Below are 17,254 nucleotides of genomic sequence, written 5' to 3'. Positions count from 1 at the left end.
ATAAATGCCCTAGGGCAGATAGCCTAGTATGAACCTATGAACCTATATGTGTGTGTCTGTCTGTCTTTCTGTGCTTTGAATGTCTGTGTGTGTGTTTCATTGTATATGTCTGTCGGTCTAGTGTGAATGCTGGTATCCTACAATTCCATTGGAGTGGACAGGGTTACATAATTATGCACACAAATTTTATGTTATTAGCATCCAGATATTTGGCCAGTTGTACCTTCTTTTCATGGGCTTTTGTCCAGATTTCTGATGCTTCCAGGTTGAGAGGTATGGGCAGATTCCTTCAACCCTGAGATACTCCTACTAGGTAAGAAGAAGAAGGCAAAGAAGTCTTGGATGGATTCTTTAGCTGTTCAACCTTCACTGGACGTCCCTCTAGAAGCAGATAATAGCTCTGTAGATAATTCGGTGTTTATGTCAGATTCTTCTGCTATGACCCTGATGGAGGTTGCTATGACCCTGATGGAGGTTGGCATGGATCCATCTTTTCACATGCCCATTGAGGTTTTGCAGGCATCTGCTCTGGACCTCGAGGGGGAACTGCTGTTGATTATCTCAGAGGGTCCTAGAGGGATTCCACAGATATTGGTCAGGGAGGAAGTTCCAGGTTTTCTTCTTGAATCTCACCAGGGGTTGGAACCTCCCATATTTGTTCGGGCTGATGCCCCCTCTAAGAAAAGGCAACAACTTAAGCATGTATCGGTCAGTCTATGGATCCTCGAATGGAATGGCAGGAGTTTACTCAGAGCTTGTTCTCTGCCATAATGGCCCTAAAGCCTCCTCAAGGGGTTTCACAGGACCTCTACCCCTTCTAAATGGTTTAGGGAACCAGATTCCTTGGATGAGGATTCCTTGTCTGGTGAGAGGTCTTTGTACTACTCTTCACAGATGCCTTCATCTTTGGCTTATGATTCTTATGAACAAGAATCTGTTAACCCTGAGTCTCCTTTCAAAGAATTGTCCTTTGGGGACACAATTGCTAGGATGATGGAATTCTTTAAGTGGGATTTTTCTCAAGTGTCAAATATGCAGAGAATATATTATGTTGTTGTTGTCTTTCGGCTTTTCCCGGTTAGGGGTCGCCACAGCGCAACTCCGGTCCGCTAATGATTGGCAGTAGATTTTCATGAACATCAAGGTGCCAGCTCAACGTTCAACCTTCAATGAAGGCACGCTCATTTACACATGTCTTTCGAACGCCCACTCAACCATGGGGAGGACAAGCAGACTCCACACAGAAGGCACTCCCTCCACTCCAGCCGAGAATCGAATGGAAGAACCTCTTGCTGTGAGGCAACAATGCTACTGCTGCACCACAGCAGATTATGCAGAGAATATATTATATTATATTATATTATATTATATTATATTATATTATATTATATTATGAGTTGCTTCAGGTGGATACTCAAACTACTGGCAGTTTCTCCTGTGTTGGCTGCCTTGTTAGATACTTTCATTGCTGCTTGCAAGTCTCCTGATTCTTAGCCTCCTGCTCCTAAGAAACCTGATAGGTTCTATAAGGTTCCAGAGGATTGTCTATTTTTATTTAAATGTCCTTCTTCTGATCCTGCTGTGGTGTCAGTCTCTTCTGACAAACCTTCTAAACTTTTGCCCTCTTCCAAATTTTTGCCTTCTGATAAGGATAGTAGGGCAATGGAGAGGATTGGCAAGAAAGTTTACCCTGCTTTTACAATGGCCTTTAGGGCTATTAATTACCAGACACACATGACCAGGTATGCTCTGGCCTTGATTGCTCAAGCTTGTCAGGTTCTGTCTGCACTCCCTGATTCTCATGGCAAATCCTCTGCCTTATCTTTTTTTAGGTTCTGCTTCTTAAGTGGCTTGCCACTCTATTAAGTGTAGCTATGATGCTTCTGACCTCTCTTCTAGAGCTGTGGATTTTGGGTCCATCATGAAATGTTATTCTTACATCTCCAGTCTCTTCCTCAGGACATTAAGGTCAAGTTGTCGGATGCTGCTTTGAATAATACTCATCTTTTTGGAACTGCTACTGCTGACATTTTTAAGTCTCTTCATGAGAAAGACAAATCCTTGCAAGACCTTAAACATACTTTTGTCTCGCCTATCCTTAAGTTTTAGAGGAATTATCCTTCTAGGTCTGCCTTTGTTCACAGGCAACCCTGTCAGGCTTCTAAGGACAGGAAGAATCGGAGGTGGGCCCCCTCTGCTAAGGCTTCTTGGATTTCTGTGGCCCAGAAGCCTCCTTTATCTGATAAGCCTGCTTCTCTTTGACAATTCACCCCCTGCCTTTAGTCCAGGTTCTTTTGTCACTTCGACTTTCCCTTTGTCTTCCAAATTGGTGTCTCATCACTTCAGACTCTTGGGTTCTTTCTATCATCTGTCAGTGTTACTTCATGGTATGAAAATCTCTCCCTCCTTTTTCTGGGATTCCTCAACCTCCTCAGTTCCCAGAGGTTCTAGGATCCTTGTTGAACCAAGGGACCATTTAACCTGTTTCCCCCTCTTCTCGAGTGGGAAAAGGATTTTATTCCAGGATGTTCCTGTTTCTTCAAAAGGACAGCACTTGGAGACCTATTTTGGATTTCTGCCGGCTGAACACCTTTTTTGAGATCCTTTCTTTACAGATGCTTACTTTTCAAACTCTGTTTCCTCTTTTGTTACCCCAGGCTTTTCAGGTGTCCTTGGATCTGAAAGAAGCTTGCCTTCATAGCCCCTATTCATGCTCTCTTCAGGATATTTTTGCTTTTCTCTGTGTCTTCCTTTCATTTTCAGTACTCTGCTTTGCCCTTTGGCCTCTCTACTGTCCCAAGAGTATTCACAAAATACCTAGCTCCTGTGATTGCCTTCTGCAAGCTCCAAGTCAATCAGATTTTTCCTTATCTAGATGACCTGTTGCTTCAGGCACCTTCTCCCAATTGATTGTTGCAAGATCTGCAGTCCACCATCTCTCTTCTTCAAAGTCTGGGGTTTATTATCAACTTCCAAAAATCCATCCTGACTCCCTCTCAGGATCATACGTATCTCAGATGCAAGATTCAGATGGTGCCAATGTTGGCCTCACTTCCACCTCCAAATGTGTTATCATTGACAGCCTTCTTTCAGTCTCTTCTTCATCCGACTGCCATGCCAGGCAGGGAGTTTCTTCAGGTCCTGGGTTTCATGGCCTACTCTATTCCAATGCTTCCTCTTGCCAGACTGCATATGCAGAAGCTTCAATGATACCTCAAGTTATTTGGCTCCAGCATCATTACCCTCTGACTTTCAGTGTACCTCTCTTTCCCTGTCTCAAGCTGGAATTTGAGTGGTGGATTTGACAGTTTGCTCGCAACCCAGGCTGGCCCTTTCGGCCTCCAGTCCCTTCTCAAGAGCTGTTCGCCAATGCCTCGGACATGGGGTGGGGGCATCTTTTGGTCACCTGAAAGTTTAGGGTCTTTGGCCTTCCCATCAGAAATCAGACCATATCAACATCAAAGAGATGAGGGCTCTAATTCTGGCCCTTCAGGATTTTCACCCCATGTTCTTTCTGGGCCCCTTGAAGATATACACAGACAACACTACAGTGATTTAGTATGCCAACAAGCAGGGGGGAATGAAATCTTGCCTCCTCTGCAGGATGGTGCTTCAGACTTGGGAAGTGGCTCAATTATCAGTTAACTCTTCAGGCAGTATACATTGCTTCAGAGCACAATCTTGAGGCAGACTCTCTGAGCAGGTCCAAAACACAGGCTCACAAATGGATGCTTCACAGAGACATATCTCTGGACATTGTCCATTGGTGGGATATTCCTCATGTAGATTTTTTTGCCCCCACTCTGAACAGGCAGCTTCCTCTCTTCTGTTCCAGAGTGGAATGCCATCTGGCTTGGAAGTTGGATGCCCTATGCCTTCCTTGGAAGGGTAGGTTTCTTTATGCTTTCTCTCCTCTTCCTCTACTTCCAAGAGTCCTGCAGAAGATTCAGCTGGACTCACCAAAAATCTTGCTAGTGACTCACGTTTGGCTGAGATGGCATTGGTTCCCCCTTTTAATGCATATGGCCAGGGGCAATCATCATAAATTACCTCACCGGTTAGATCTCCTCACACAGGACAAGGGGTCTCTCATCCATCCCCACTTGTCCACTCTGAAAATGACATTGTGGGTGACAGGGTTTTGATCCCTTTCAGGCACCTCTTTTATGATGATGTGCTCAGGGTTTTACAGGAGGCAAGAAAACTCTCAACCATCCAATATTATATGTCCAAATGGAAGAGATTTTCGGCCTGGTGCCATGTTCATGACCTGGACCATTTTTCAGTGTGTGTGTGTGTGGGGGGGGGGGGGGCTCTCTGGTCCTCTCTTATTTGTGTGAATTTCTCCAGTCTGGTTTGGCCTATTCTTCTGTGAAGGTCCTTTTGTCAGCCATTTCTGCTGTTCTGCACTTGAATCCTCATTTTATGTCTTGTTATGAGGTCAAGCAATTTCTTCAAGGCATCCTGCATATTAGGCCTCCAAGAAAGCCTATTCCTCCTCCTCCTTGGGACCTTAATTTTGTTTTGGAAAAATTTACTCAGGCTCTTTTTGACTGGCAGATTCTGCTTCTTTGCAACACTGTATCTGAAAGACTGTTTTGTTGCTGGCTCTTACTACTGCTTGGAGGGTTTCTGAGCTCCGGGCCATTATGGCAATTCCACCTTTTTTGGTTTTTCATGGGGACAGGATGTCCCTTCATATTAATCCTACTTTTATGCCCAAGGTAGTCAATGCATTGTCCTTGAATCAGTTGGTACAAGTCCCTTCCTTTTCCCCTTCTCCTTAGTCAGTTACTGAGAGAGTCCTGCATACCTTAGATTTGCACGGACAACTGAGGTACTATTTGGATAAAACTAGGACTATTCGTAAATCTGATCAGCTTTTTGTTTCCTTTCATCCCAGGTCATTGATTTGGCTGCTTCTAAGCAAACCATCTCCTCCGGGATATCTAAGGCCATTTTCTTTTGTTATTTCTGTCATGGCAAATCTCTGTCTGCTTCTGTTAGAACTCACTTTGCGTCTTCTGGTGCTTTCTTCATGGGGTTGGACACCAGTTTCCTCCTTGTAGTTGCCACATGGTGTTCTGTGCATACCTTTACTAAGCATTATAAGTTGAATATGGTTTCTAGGGCCACAGCAGGTTTTGCTGAAACCATTTTGTGTGGGATTGTTGAAGGCTCTTCTCAGTCTTCCACCTCCCTTTCTGTTTTTGAGCTTTTTTATTCTCCCTTCTCTATCAAATACTGCAACAGTAATATAGAAGGACATAGTACAGTTATGTAATATCTTACCATAACAATAGACACTCTTCTCTTTGCTGCTGCAGTATTCGCTCCCTCCTCCATCACACTCTTGTCTTTTCTGCATTTTTTCCTTCTGGATGCGCATGGACTCCTTTGTCCTATGACGACTGTTCTCTTTTGGGGCAATTCAGTTCTAGGTAGTTGCATCCATATGTCCCTTTTATGCCCTACATTCTGTGTGGGGATCATAAATGTGATGTATAGTGCAAACAGGAGCTTTTTTAAGCTTATTTGTACTGGTTAAGTGACGGGCTGCCCGGTGCAGAATATCCCTTCTGTATCAAATACTGCAACAGTGAAGAGAAGGACATCTACTGTTATGGTAAGATTTTACATAATCCTACTATAGGTGTACAATGCAGACAAGTCTTGGGAAATTCACTTCTAATAGTAAGGAGGGATTGGCTATGAGGCCATAAATGTAGTACAGGGTGAATTAGCTGGGAATGAGGTGTGTGAAGACAGTGATGTAGGCCCCACATCTGACTCTCAGTGGGAGTCAATCAGAGCATACATAGACACGTTGTTCTCAATCAGCTCAGTGATGTGGAAGGTTTATGCCAGAAAAAAACAGGTAGGGTCAGAATTTTTACTGTTTGTAGCACAGTGTAAACCAGCTGGCAGTTTTTGCCTATATCTCCAACAAGTTCTAGCAGAGAAACTTGGCAAGACAACCACAGCAGTAGCTAGCTTATCTAGCACCCAGAACCATGGCCAAATCTGACTCCCACTCAAATTTAAGCAGAGAGGAAATAAAAATATTTTCTGCTTTGTAAAACTGTAATCTCTCTCGAGGCACTCCTAAAAATGGAGAACATCGATATCTGTGCAGTAACTGAGACCTGGTTCAAGGCTCCAGAGAGCACCCCTGCAATACCAGGCTACAACTCTTACCACACTTTTCGGCCACCAAAGCAGGACCGAAACACTAAAGGTGGAGGAGTGTCAATATTCACCAAGGATATTCACACCACCAGGCTAGTTGCCCAACACAATGCGTCTGAAATTCTCCAGGTGCAACTAACACTAGGTAAGACTGCAATCCAAATTGTAGCTTGCTACAGATCCCCCACCATACCCCAAGATTTTCACTACACCTTTCTAAACATACTGGAAAATATTAAGATAGAACCAAACACCCTAATATTGGGTGATTTTAACTACCCTGCCATTAACTGGGAAAGCTACTCATGTACCAACACCTTTGCCCAACGGTTCTTGGAATTCATAAATTCCAATGCCCTGGATCAACTAATCCATAGTCCCACCAGGGGCTCCAATATCCTAGACCTGGTCATTACCAACATGGGAAATCGATGCTCCACACCTATGGTCACCCCCTCGTTAATCACGTCTGACCATAAGCTAATTACCCTTAACATCCACATTCCACCCCCACCCCCCAGTAAGGAAACCTCCATAAAAAACTTCTCCAAAGCCAACTTCATGCTACTCAAGTCAGAAGTGACAAACTTCATGACACCCATGCAGACAGGAGCTGAAAGTTCAACTGCTGAATCCTACACTAAGGCACTGTACGAGCACATCCACTCATGCATAAATTGTGCCATCCCAAACAGAACCAAGATGCTCTCATCCAAAAAAAAGAAGCCAATCTGGTGGTCCCCTGCCATAAACAAACTTTACAACAAAAGGAAGAAACTGTTGCAGAAAAGAGGAAAATCCCAGGATGCAAAAAACTTCCTTATCAGCCTCAGTAAGAAACTGAGATCTCTCATAAAATCCTCCAAAGCTAGTTATGAAAATAAAATTGTCAAAGATTCCAAAGACAACAACGAGGCATTCTATAACTATGTCAAGAATCTAAATGGCAATGCTCAGATCTGCTCTGAGCTAAAACAGAATGGCATTAAATATACTGATCCCAAGGATTTTGCTAATATCCTGGCAGATCGATTCAGTGCCAACTTCACCCCCCTCTCACCCCCTAAATGGCCCATCTCAATACCGGAAGATTGCCAAATTCCGGTAATAACGGCCACACAGGTAAAAAACGCACTCTCCAAAGCTAAGAATACAGCATCCATGGGACCAGATGACATCCCGGGATGTGTACTACATGAACTACAATATGAACTGGCACCTCACCTAAGTGTCATGTTTAATCATAGCCTCACTTCAGGTTTGTGCCCATTGAGTGGGGCACAGCTACAGTTATCCCACTCCACAAGGGGGGATCCACCTTGGATCCTGGAAACTACCATCCCATCAGTCTGACAAGCCTTATCTCCAAGGCCATGGAGCGTATTATCATGGAACTTATAAACAAAGACATTGGCAACCTTCAAACACTGGACCCCACCCAGTTTGGGTTCGTGAAGGGCCGATCTTGTCTTCTGAACTTGACTGACTTCTTCGAATCAGTCTCCAGAGTCATGTACAAGGGTAAGGTGGTCCACACAGCCTATCTAGACCTTGCCAAGGCCTTTGACACCATCCCCCACTCTGGAATCATAGATAAACTTACTAAGCTGGGCATTAATCCCTACGTCACCCAATGGGTTGCTAACTGGCTTACTGATAGAACCCACACTGTAAAAGTAGCCGACTCCAAATCCAGACAAGTGACAAGTGGAGTACCTCAGGGTACAGTCCTGGGACCGCTCTTGTTTGGCATCTACTTCTCTGAAGTACAGGCCAACACTAAGGGACTCTGGATAACAAAGTTTGCAGATGACTGCAAACTGGGAGCCATTATTGAATCCCCAAAAGATGTGGATACTCTACAAAAGGGCCTTACAAAAACAGATGCTTGGTGCCAGAGCCATGGGCTCAAGCTCAATGCCAAGAAATGTATAGTTATCCCCTTTGGGAAAAAACATGTATCCGTGAATTACCATATAGGTGGCAGTACACTAAACACCGAAAGTTTGATAAGAGACTTAGGGACACAGGTGGACACTGGTCTCACCTTCGATAACCACATCACCACAACAGTCAGGAAATCCTTCTATGTGGCACACCTCATCACTGAGGGCTTTTCATCCAGAAAAAAGGAGGTCATTGTCCCACTGTACTCATCCCTCATTAGACCCATTATAGAATACAATGCCCCGTTTGGTATGTACCTCTCAAGACATCTGCAACAACTGGAAAGGCCACAGAAATACCTCACTAAAAGAATCACAGGCCTAAAGCAGATGCCCTATGCTGACCACCTTAAAAAACTCCAGCTATACTCTGTCGCATATCGTCTACTCAGAGGCGATCTTTGCTTAACATACAAGGCCATGTCAAACCCAGAGCTGTTGGACATGCTACACTTAAAGAAATCCCAATCCCTCAGAGCCACACGCTCCAGGGATCTAAACCTTGTCATCACAATAAACAAAACATGCTGGAGGGATAGATTCCTGACCCAGAGACTCCCCAGACTCTGGAATAGATTGCCCATACATGTCAAGCAGAGTGCCTCTTTGGTCCTCTTCAAAAGGAACCTTGACGATTGGATGGGAAAAAGGAAATTCACCCCGGGGATCACGTCAGTCGCCCTGCTAGACAGGGGTCCAGGGAAGTAAATAGTGTGGGAAGAAATAGCCAGGGAATTGTTATGGCTAGGCTTGTATAAGCCCTAGGGCTGATAGCCTAGTACCAACCTATGAACCTATGTAATGAACTGCTTGCTATGTGGCAAGCAGTTTGTTACAAGTTATACCACAAGAGAAGCACTGAAGCAAGAATGGCCTTTAGTCAACAAGTGCCCTAGGCAAAAGGAATCCACAGCGCTCCCACGCCACCCAGTGCCCCCATCCTTTTCTAACTATGCCATCCAGATTACTTTTTTCTTCAGGTTTTCCTGTATTTATTCAACACAATTTAAAGAAAGAATTTCTTTACTACAAAAAATAAAGAAATGCCCTATGCTTTCCTTGGAAGGGGAGGTTTCTTTATGCTTTCTCTCCTCTTCCTCTACTTCCAAGAGTCCTGCAGAAGATTCAGCTGGACTCACCAAAAATCTTGCTAGTGACTCACATTTGGCTGAGATGGCATTGGTTCCTCCTTTTAATGCATATGGCCAGGGGCAATCATCATAAATTACCTCACCGGTTGGATCTCCTCACACAGGACAAGGGGTCTCTCAACCATCCCCACTTGTCCACTCTGAAAATGACATTGTGGGTGACAGGGTTTTGATCCTTTTCAGGCACCTCTTTTCTGATGGAAAAGCACCCCTGCTAGAGTGGAGCCCTAGGAGGCCTATGCCTATGCCTAAAGCCGGCTATACACTTAAGCAAACACTTCATTTCAGGCCTAAGTATAAAAGCAGCATTTCCGTACCAGCAGTAAGAAATGCCAGTATTGAAATAAATGCAGACTTGACTAATCAACTTCTGCCGAGCGCAACTCCTAACATCTTGCACCTGGAGTGGCTGCCCATTTTGCCCCACCCTAGGTATGCTTCTGAAGACAACTAACTAAAATACTGGGAACTGCCTATTGACTCAAAGGTACATCATATATGAGACATTTTGTTGTTCCAGTATGTATTACTCTTAATGATACAACTTAAGATATTTAACATTTACTTTGATAACATTAAATATTAGTGGCTGAATAGCAATTAAATGTAGTTTTAAGAGAAATGAGCAAAGAAACACCATGCAACATGCAAAGAGTACACAATAATTTATAGTTCTGAAGGAATACCATGCCTCACAACCTCTTAGTGCAAAAAATCTGGAGAAAGGTTAAAATAATAGGGGGGCAAATGACCAGAAATAGAGACAGATTTTAAATATTGTCCTTTTGAATTTAGTGCTAAAATAATAGGATTTGTGTTCTCATGAATTTTCTGAGGGATGTGAAACCTGAAACTTAAATTTATGCCATTATTTAGTGACTTCAGTCATTAGTGATTTGCCAAAAAACTTAAACCAACATTCACTATGTGGACCACTCGAACAGTGGCCTTGCGTATACCCTAATCTCTTTCATGCTAAGATATCCACATTGGTGGATCAACAAAATCTCAGTAAATCTGAAGCTTGGAATGATAGGGAGCCTATATTGTCCAGACCAGCAAGTTGAAAGAGGTACCAAGCATCTAGTAATCAAAGAAAAAAATCATTGGTTAGAATCACATGCCTAGCAAAATTCTTCCTCGTTCTTAAATGCTTCTACGGTGAAAGAAACACGAGTCGTCTTTCTGTGTTAAAATCTTTCTCTTTATTAATTCAGGTAGGTGAGCACAATTTTGTTACATTGAGGAATCAAGATTGCAAGTTTACCTAGCTGATGTCTATTACAATAAGGATGTTTGCAAAGTGTCCCTAATAACAATCTAAAACAGTGAGTAAATATGTCAAATAGTGGTTCTTACTGTTCTAGATTATTATTATGGACACTTTGCAAACACGCTTACTGTAATAGACACCAGCTAGGTAAACTTGCAACCTTGCTTCCTCAATGTAACAGAATTGCGCTCACCTAACTGAATTAATAAAGAGGAAAATTTTAACACAGAATGTTGACTCGTATATTTCATTCACCGCACTTAAGAATGAGGAAGAATTTTACCAGGACTGGGATACTAACTAATGATTTTTTCTTTGGTTACTAGATGCTCGGTACCTCCTTCAACTTGATGGTTTGGACAATTTACCAGAAAAACACACATTTTGAGGATCAGACCAAATATATGAGGGAAAATCTGGACATTCTGCAAAAATCTGCACAGCTGACAAGTATGAAGGACTGGACACTCTCTTTCAATGAAGGTAGTGAAATAGCGGCAGTCCCTATAAAATGAACCCAAATGTTTACTCCAGGCAAGAGAAATTCAGCTCCAAATCATATTAGCTACTTCACATACCTTCTGTCTAGGTATGGTGCCCCATTTCCCAGGCAGTGAAATTGTGACAGTCCCATCCGGATGTTTATAAATCTAAAGTGTACTCAAGGGAACTGCACCTTTACATACTTACTTTGTAAGTACTGACTCCCATCTTCCACCTTCACTGTTACAAACATAGCGGGATATGTTAATTAAATTTCTGTCTTGGTGCTTTTATTTCCTTGCATTTCCACAGCCCTAGTTCCTAGGCAAGGAAATAGAGGCAGTCCATGTCCTAATATTTATACTGTGTTCCCATGCTTTTATTTCAGGAGGTGAAAATGCAAGCTTCAAAAAAAAAGATAAATAAATAACTCCTTTACAAACCTTCTGTCTTAATAAATTGATTATAATTTTAAATCAAACCCATATTGTCTGTGGAATCCAGTATTAACACTATTATATTTAAGGAGCAGGTTTGAATTTGTTATTAAGGTTGGCATCCCTATGGTAACATTGTGCTTCCTTGATTCCTCCATTTCACATTATACAATGTGCTGTTTACTCCAGGCCTCAGCACCTACTGGGACTGCCAATTCCCTGACGTTGTGCTTTACTCCCCCTTGTATTTTTTTTCACTTTTTGATGAATCACTGAGGATTACAATGAATAATGTCAGACATTAGTGTTTCATACCGCTTACGCTTTAGGAAAATATACACCCGTTGTTCTACTAACATTTTAAGTGAATTAAAGTAATATTTAAAAAAAATGTCCCTAATCTGAGGACTTTGCCCCTCTTTATTTTTGGATTTGTCCATGATTCTTGAGTAATGAATCCATGGAGGAAAACCTGCCCCTATAAAAGTTTAGTGTGTGAGGATTTCAGTCCAATAAACTGCATCTAAAACTGACTTGAAACAAATTGCAGCTTTTCTCTCTTTTACTAGTCATTCAGAACACCACTGTATATCCCTTCAAGAGCAAACTGGTTGGCCATTATGAAAAGATTTTTCCTGCAACAGGGTCTGTAAAACTCAAACACCTGTTCAGAATAAATACCAATCGTGAATCACAGTTTGCGTATACTGGGATTTGGCATAACAGTTAAGCTGTTTACTTCACAGGTGCAAGCTACAGCATTTGATTCTCACCTTTGGTCACTGTCTGGTTATTGGCTAGGTGTGTAATAGTCTGCGGACTGATTGCCTAGTACTTGACTATGAACCTATACCCCCTGAAACTTTCTTCACTATAATACACACACACACACACACACACACACACACACACACACACACACACACACACACACACACACACACACACACATCTGCTGTTCATAATGTAGACAGTTCAGAATGTGGACAGAGGTAAGTGGGTTGGTATTAGGACTGGGAATGTGTCTACACAAGTGCTGAAGGTTTAAGGTTCAAGTAAGGGCTAGATAAGGGGATAGCTTTAGTGTTTTATGTGCTTCTTAGTGCATAGTTTGTGTCTGAGCCTGTCTTGTGTAGTGATAGTGTTACAGAAAGTTTTTTTTTTTTTTTTAAGCGAAGGTACAGGGTTAGAGTTACCACACATTACTAAGATGGACCCCATTTCAAACTACAGATAGTAGTCAGGATAGTAAGATTAACATGGATAAAAAGGATAGAATAATATTGTCTGTAAATATGTTCAAAATCACAGTGTATCCATTTATATGTAGACCAGTAATTTTGCTTTCTTTCTGAATAATTAGGGGTATGTCTGTTTGTCAAAACACGGAATAAATTGACAGAAATGATTTTGGAAAAATAGTTCACCAAAAGTTGGATACATATCTGGGAGGCAGTAAAATATAATCTCTTCAACTGTTTCATGTCTGTTTGCCTGGATTGTTTTCCTCTGGGCATATATCTTCAGAGATGTGCATTAATTCCCTTTTCATGTGCGTAAATTATAGTGATTTATTTTACTTCCTGTTTCTGTGTAATATTCCTTCTCTGAGGTCAAACCAACTTGGAGAAAGAGGAAAACATTATATTATTTGCATAGTGTATGCTATTTCTCCAAGTCAGATTAACTTTGGAGTGAGAATAATAAAATAAGGGGGGACTCCACATAGATGAGGCAGTAGGGTTACCACTTCCTCCTGTAGAGGCACTGTTTCTACTTTGTGAGTCATGTGACTCCTCAAATATCTGTTCCCTTGTGAGTACCTATGCTTAGGTGTTACATGTACTTGACAGAAAAATTCAGAGCAGTCAGGATTGAGGAGATCAATTTGGTGCACTTGCAATTTAATATATCATACAAAAAGCATAGAATATTTGAGTACTTTAGAAAAAGATATGTATTACCTTTTCCTCTCAGAAGGCCCAAACTTAGTGCTGAATAATTTATGTAGTGGGGATATATGGATTTTTGGGAAGGAACTTGCTTCACTTTATAAAGAACAGATTGTGAATTTTATGGGGGGAGTTTGTACCTTTTAATTGAATTTGCTGACTGAAGTATAGAACAAATGTTTGTATAATTGTAACATATAGAAGACAAGCATCACTGGGAAACACATTTGGACTCCTTGCAAATAATAGTTAATGGCTTACTGACATAGACCTCTGTTTACATTTTATAAAGTCATGCCAGTTACTCTGCATCCTACTAGGGAAACTGAGTGAATAACTGTGCATATGTGTTGCCAGTGTTTTCATGGAGTTTGATTATTGAGTATGATTCTGAGATATGAATACTCAAATAGTTTTCTGATACTCAGAAATAGTTTTCTGAGATAAGCTTTGATGCACTGAAGTTCTGGAAATGTTCTGGAGCATTATGCAATTGAGGTACGGTCTGTGTAACAACTCTTTACTCACAATGTGTAGTATTGGTAGCAGTACAGTAACCAGCAGAGTATAAAATCTCAAGGACAGTACTTTGGTTGGTGGTACGAGTTAGGGCCAAACTGGTCAACAGTACCTAGGATAGGAAGCTGAGTGGGTGACTCGTGGTTGCTTCTAGGAGGGGTGAGCTAGTAGGGCATTGTTATGTTTACCAACAGCAAGGGTCAGAGGGCAGTGGAGTTACTACTGTCACTGACAGTGCTTGTGTGGGAGTTAAGCAGCTGACCAGTGTGTAAGATGTCATCCAGAAGCTACAAACCCTGAAGCTGTGTGTGTCTTGGGGGGCTGACTGCTCCAGACAATAACTGAGTGAGTATGAAGAGAAGGGAACAGTGGAGAATAATCTCTGACAAGTCAGAGCAGGTGGCAGGCAAAGGACATTCATGACTAGTCAGAATTACTTCTGAATGAGAACAAATAACCAAGTTAGGTACTAATATGACACACTTAATTAAACCAATCTAGCAGTAAACATTTACCATAAATGTATGAAACCAACTAAATAAGCAAACATAAGTTAGCAATGATGTGGCTGGACTGAACTTATAATAACAGAAAAGCATCAGATACTGAAATGAAGCACCAAGCAAACAGGCAATCATTGTAGCTGTCTTGTTGTGGAATCCATCTTCCACATTCATATCTGGTGGAAGAGTGCTTCTGTCCAGATTATGAAAAGTGAGGTGAACAAATCCAGCATCAAAACTCTGATTAAAAAAAGTAAGAAAATATGCAGGGCACAACACATTATTAAGTCAGTCACACAACAAATACAGTTCCACAGGTTAAAGAACTAACTACGGCACAAAGAAGCACCACCCATTACAGAGAAGTGATGCCAGGGTGGTGACAGATGGGAATGCCTGAATTTTGATGATAGAACACTGTGCATACAGATGGCATGGAGCTCCAAGTTTGGAATCTGCTCAAGGGATATCTTATCGTACTGTGTGAAGTTACCCATTGTTGCCAGTTGTAAACGTTTCATCTTGATATTTTTCCCAGTGCAATATTGAGATCATAGTCAGGTTATGCAAAACAAAATTCATGATATCCAAAAAACTTTCATGGTACTTTTACCTGTAAAACAAAATTCTGGTCACCCTTTGAAATGTCAGGGCCTGCTTTAGGGAATCGTGTAATATGGAGACTGAATAGCTGAAAAACAGACTTACATTATTAAGTCTGCGATTGCCATGTCTCAGAAACCTCTGAGCTGGTATATATATATATATATATATATATATATATATATATATATATATATATATATATATATATATAAGTTCACGAGGTGTGAGGGTTTGCCTCTCACACATGAAGGATACAAGCCCCCCCCCCCCCGCTAAAAAAAATAAGTTTAAAGAAGAAGGAAAAACTTTTGATATTTACTCTTCTCCTGCATTTTTGGTGTTTATTTTTTTTTTTCAGTGTGTCACCACTCAGCATTGAGGGTGCTAACATTTTAGTAGGGTGATAAAAATTCTGCAACACAGCTACTGGATAGATATTAGTGGCACAAAATGGAAAACGGAGGAGATGGCCACAATCATAGAAGATATTTCTGTTTATCACTGGCTTTAATGTACAATAAAAAAACTCACATATTTGTAGCAAATGTCTCCTAGCAGATCAGATTATTTTTATATTTTTAATATATCCTATATATTAACTTTCTCAAAGAACCTTTGCTTGAAATAAAAAATGATAGTTTACACACATACCCCATGACCATGACATTTTATTAAGCACTCCTCAATCTGAAGAAAGGAAGAATTTCTGCAAGAACCTTCAATACAGATCTGTAGGAGAAAAGTACATATATATTAGCAGATGGCATTTACTATAGAGGAAAGTATATTGCTACAAGACTGCTATACACACACACACACACACACACACACACACACACACACACACACACACACACACACACACACACACACACATATATATATATGAGAGAGAGATGCAAATAAAAAACATTTGAATATGTATAGAAGTATGTCAGGTATATCTCATAAATTATTACAATTAGTGCCACTGTTTGAGCTGGTACAGTAATATCTATTAGTAAAACAGTCTCTTAAAGTCACACATGTATACACTTTTGCATCAGCACTTATTAAACAGACATGGTATAAATAATAATCAGAGTGAATTCAAGTAATCTGCAGCCATAGATCTACACACAGCATGAAACATAATACACTTAAGGACAGCTTACTAAATAAAAGCAACAAAAATGACTTTTGCTTTTATCAGAATACCATTAATTTGGGACTTTTAAGGAATATCCATTATTAAATGTAAGTACTTAAATATAGCAAACACCTTTTTAAAACTAACCCTCAGATTCCTCATATTACCTTTAAAGAAGGACATATGAGTGAAGAATATCATATCAAGAATATTTTTATTAATTTATTATTATTTATTGAGAAAATAAATCACGTGTCTACAGTGGTGAGGAAATCATTCTATACTGTTTAACTTATAAACAAAGGAATGGCATCTAAGTCCAAGGAAGCCATTGTTCCACTGTATTCAGCATTCATCAGACCTATCATTGAGTACAATGCCCCCTTTAGTATGTACCTATCCAGGCATATCCAACAACTGGAACGCCCACAGAGGTTCCTCACTAAAAGAATACAGGGCATAGGTAATATGTTCTATGCAGACTGCCTTAAAGCCCTATCCCTGTGTTATGTCTCCTACAGGCTTTTGAGGGGAGAGCTATGCCTGACATACAGGGCATTGTCAGACCCCACTCTAATGGACCTCCTGCATATCCACAAAACAAACAGTATCAGAATTACCCATTTTAAAGACTTAAACCTTGCCTGTGATATAAACAGTACCTGCTGGAGAGATAGGTACGTATCCCAGAGATTACCCCATCTATGGAACAGGCTCCCCATCCACGTGAAACAGAGTTCCTCCCTAATCCAATTCAACTGCAACTTGGACAATTGGATGGGAAACCAGAAATTCATCCCTTGTTTGGCACCTGTGTCTCTAATGGTTACAGGTAATCTGTAAATAATTCATTTCCCAGGCCCATGCTTACTCTTATCAAGGGTATCAGAATTCATCACAGATTTGGGATAGGCTTAAAAAGGCCCTCGTGGTCGTTAGCCTAGTAAACACCTATGGACCTATGAACTGTAAAATCAGATATATTTCCCTCTCTCCCTGAATTTACACAGTGTCATAGTTTATATATTTTATTAATGGCATTATGGCGGGATTGGCTCACCCTACC

The 17,254-nt window shown here is 41.0% G+C and overlaps 1 protein-coding gene across 1 annotated transcript in view; it reads right to left on the bottom strand.

Moving 5' to 3' along the window:
• ADAM19 (ADAM metallopeptidase domain 19) overlaps nt 1–17,254 on the bottom strand; it is a 1,509,956-nt gene that overhangs the window by 192,781 nt on the left and 1,299,921 nt on the right. Inside the window, exon 17 of the mRNA XM_044069332.1 lies at nt 15,711–15,788. Coding sequence (XP_043925267.1) covers nt 15,711–15,788 — 78 coding nt within the window. The remainder of the gene's footprint in view (nt 1–15,710; nt 15,789–17,254) is intronic.

The sequence above is a fragment of the Protopterus annectens genome, chromosome 4.part0 (assembly GCF_019279795.1).
Source record: "Protopterus annectens isolate FY-2018-M chromosome 4.part0, PAN1.0, whole genome shotgun sequence".
NCBI classification, from domain to species: domain Eukaryota; kingdom Metazoa; phylum Chordata; order Ceratodontiformes; family Protopteridae; genus Protopterus; species Protopterus annectens.
The sequence above is the reverse complement of the archived record's forward strand: the minus strand, read 5'-3'. Positions and strand labels throughout refer to the sequence as shown.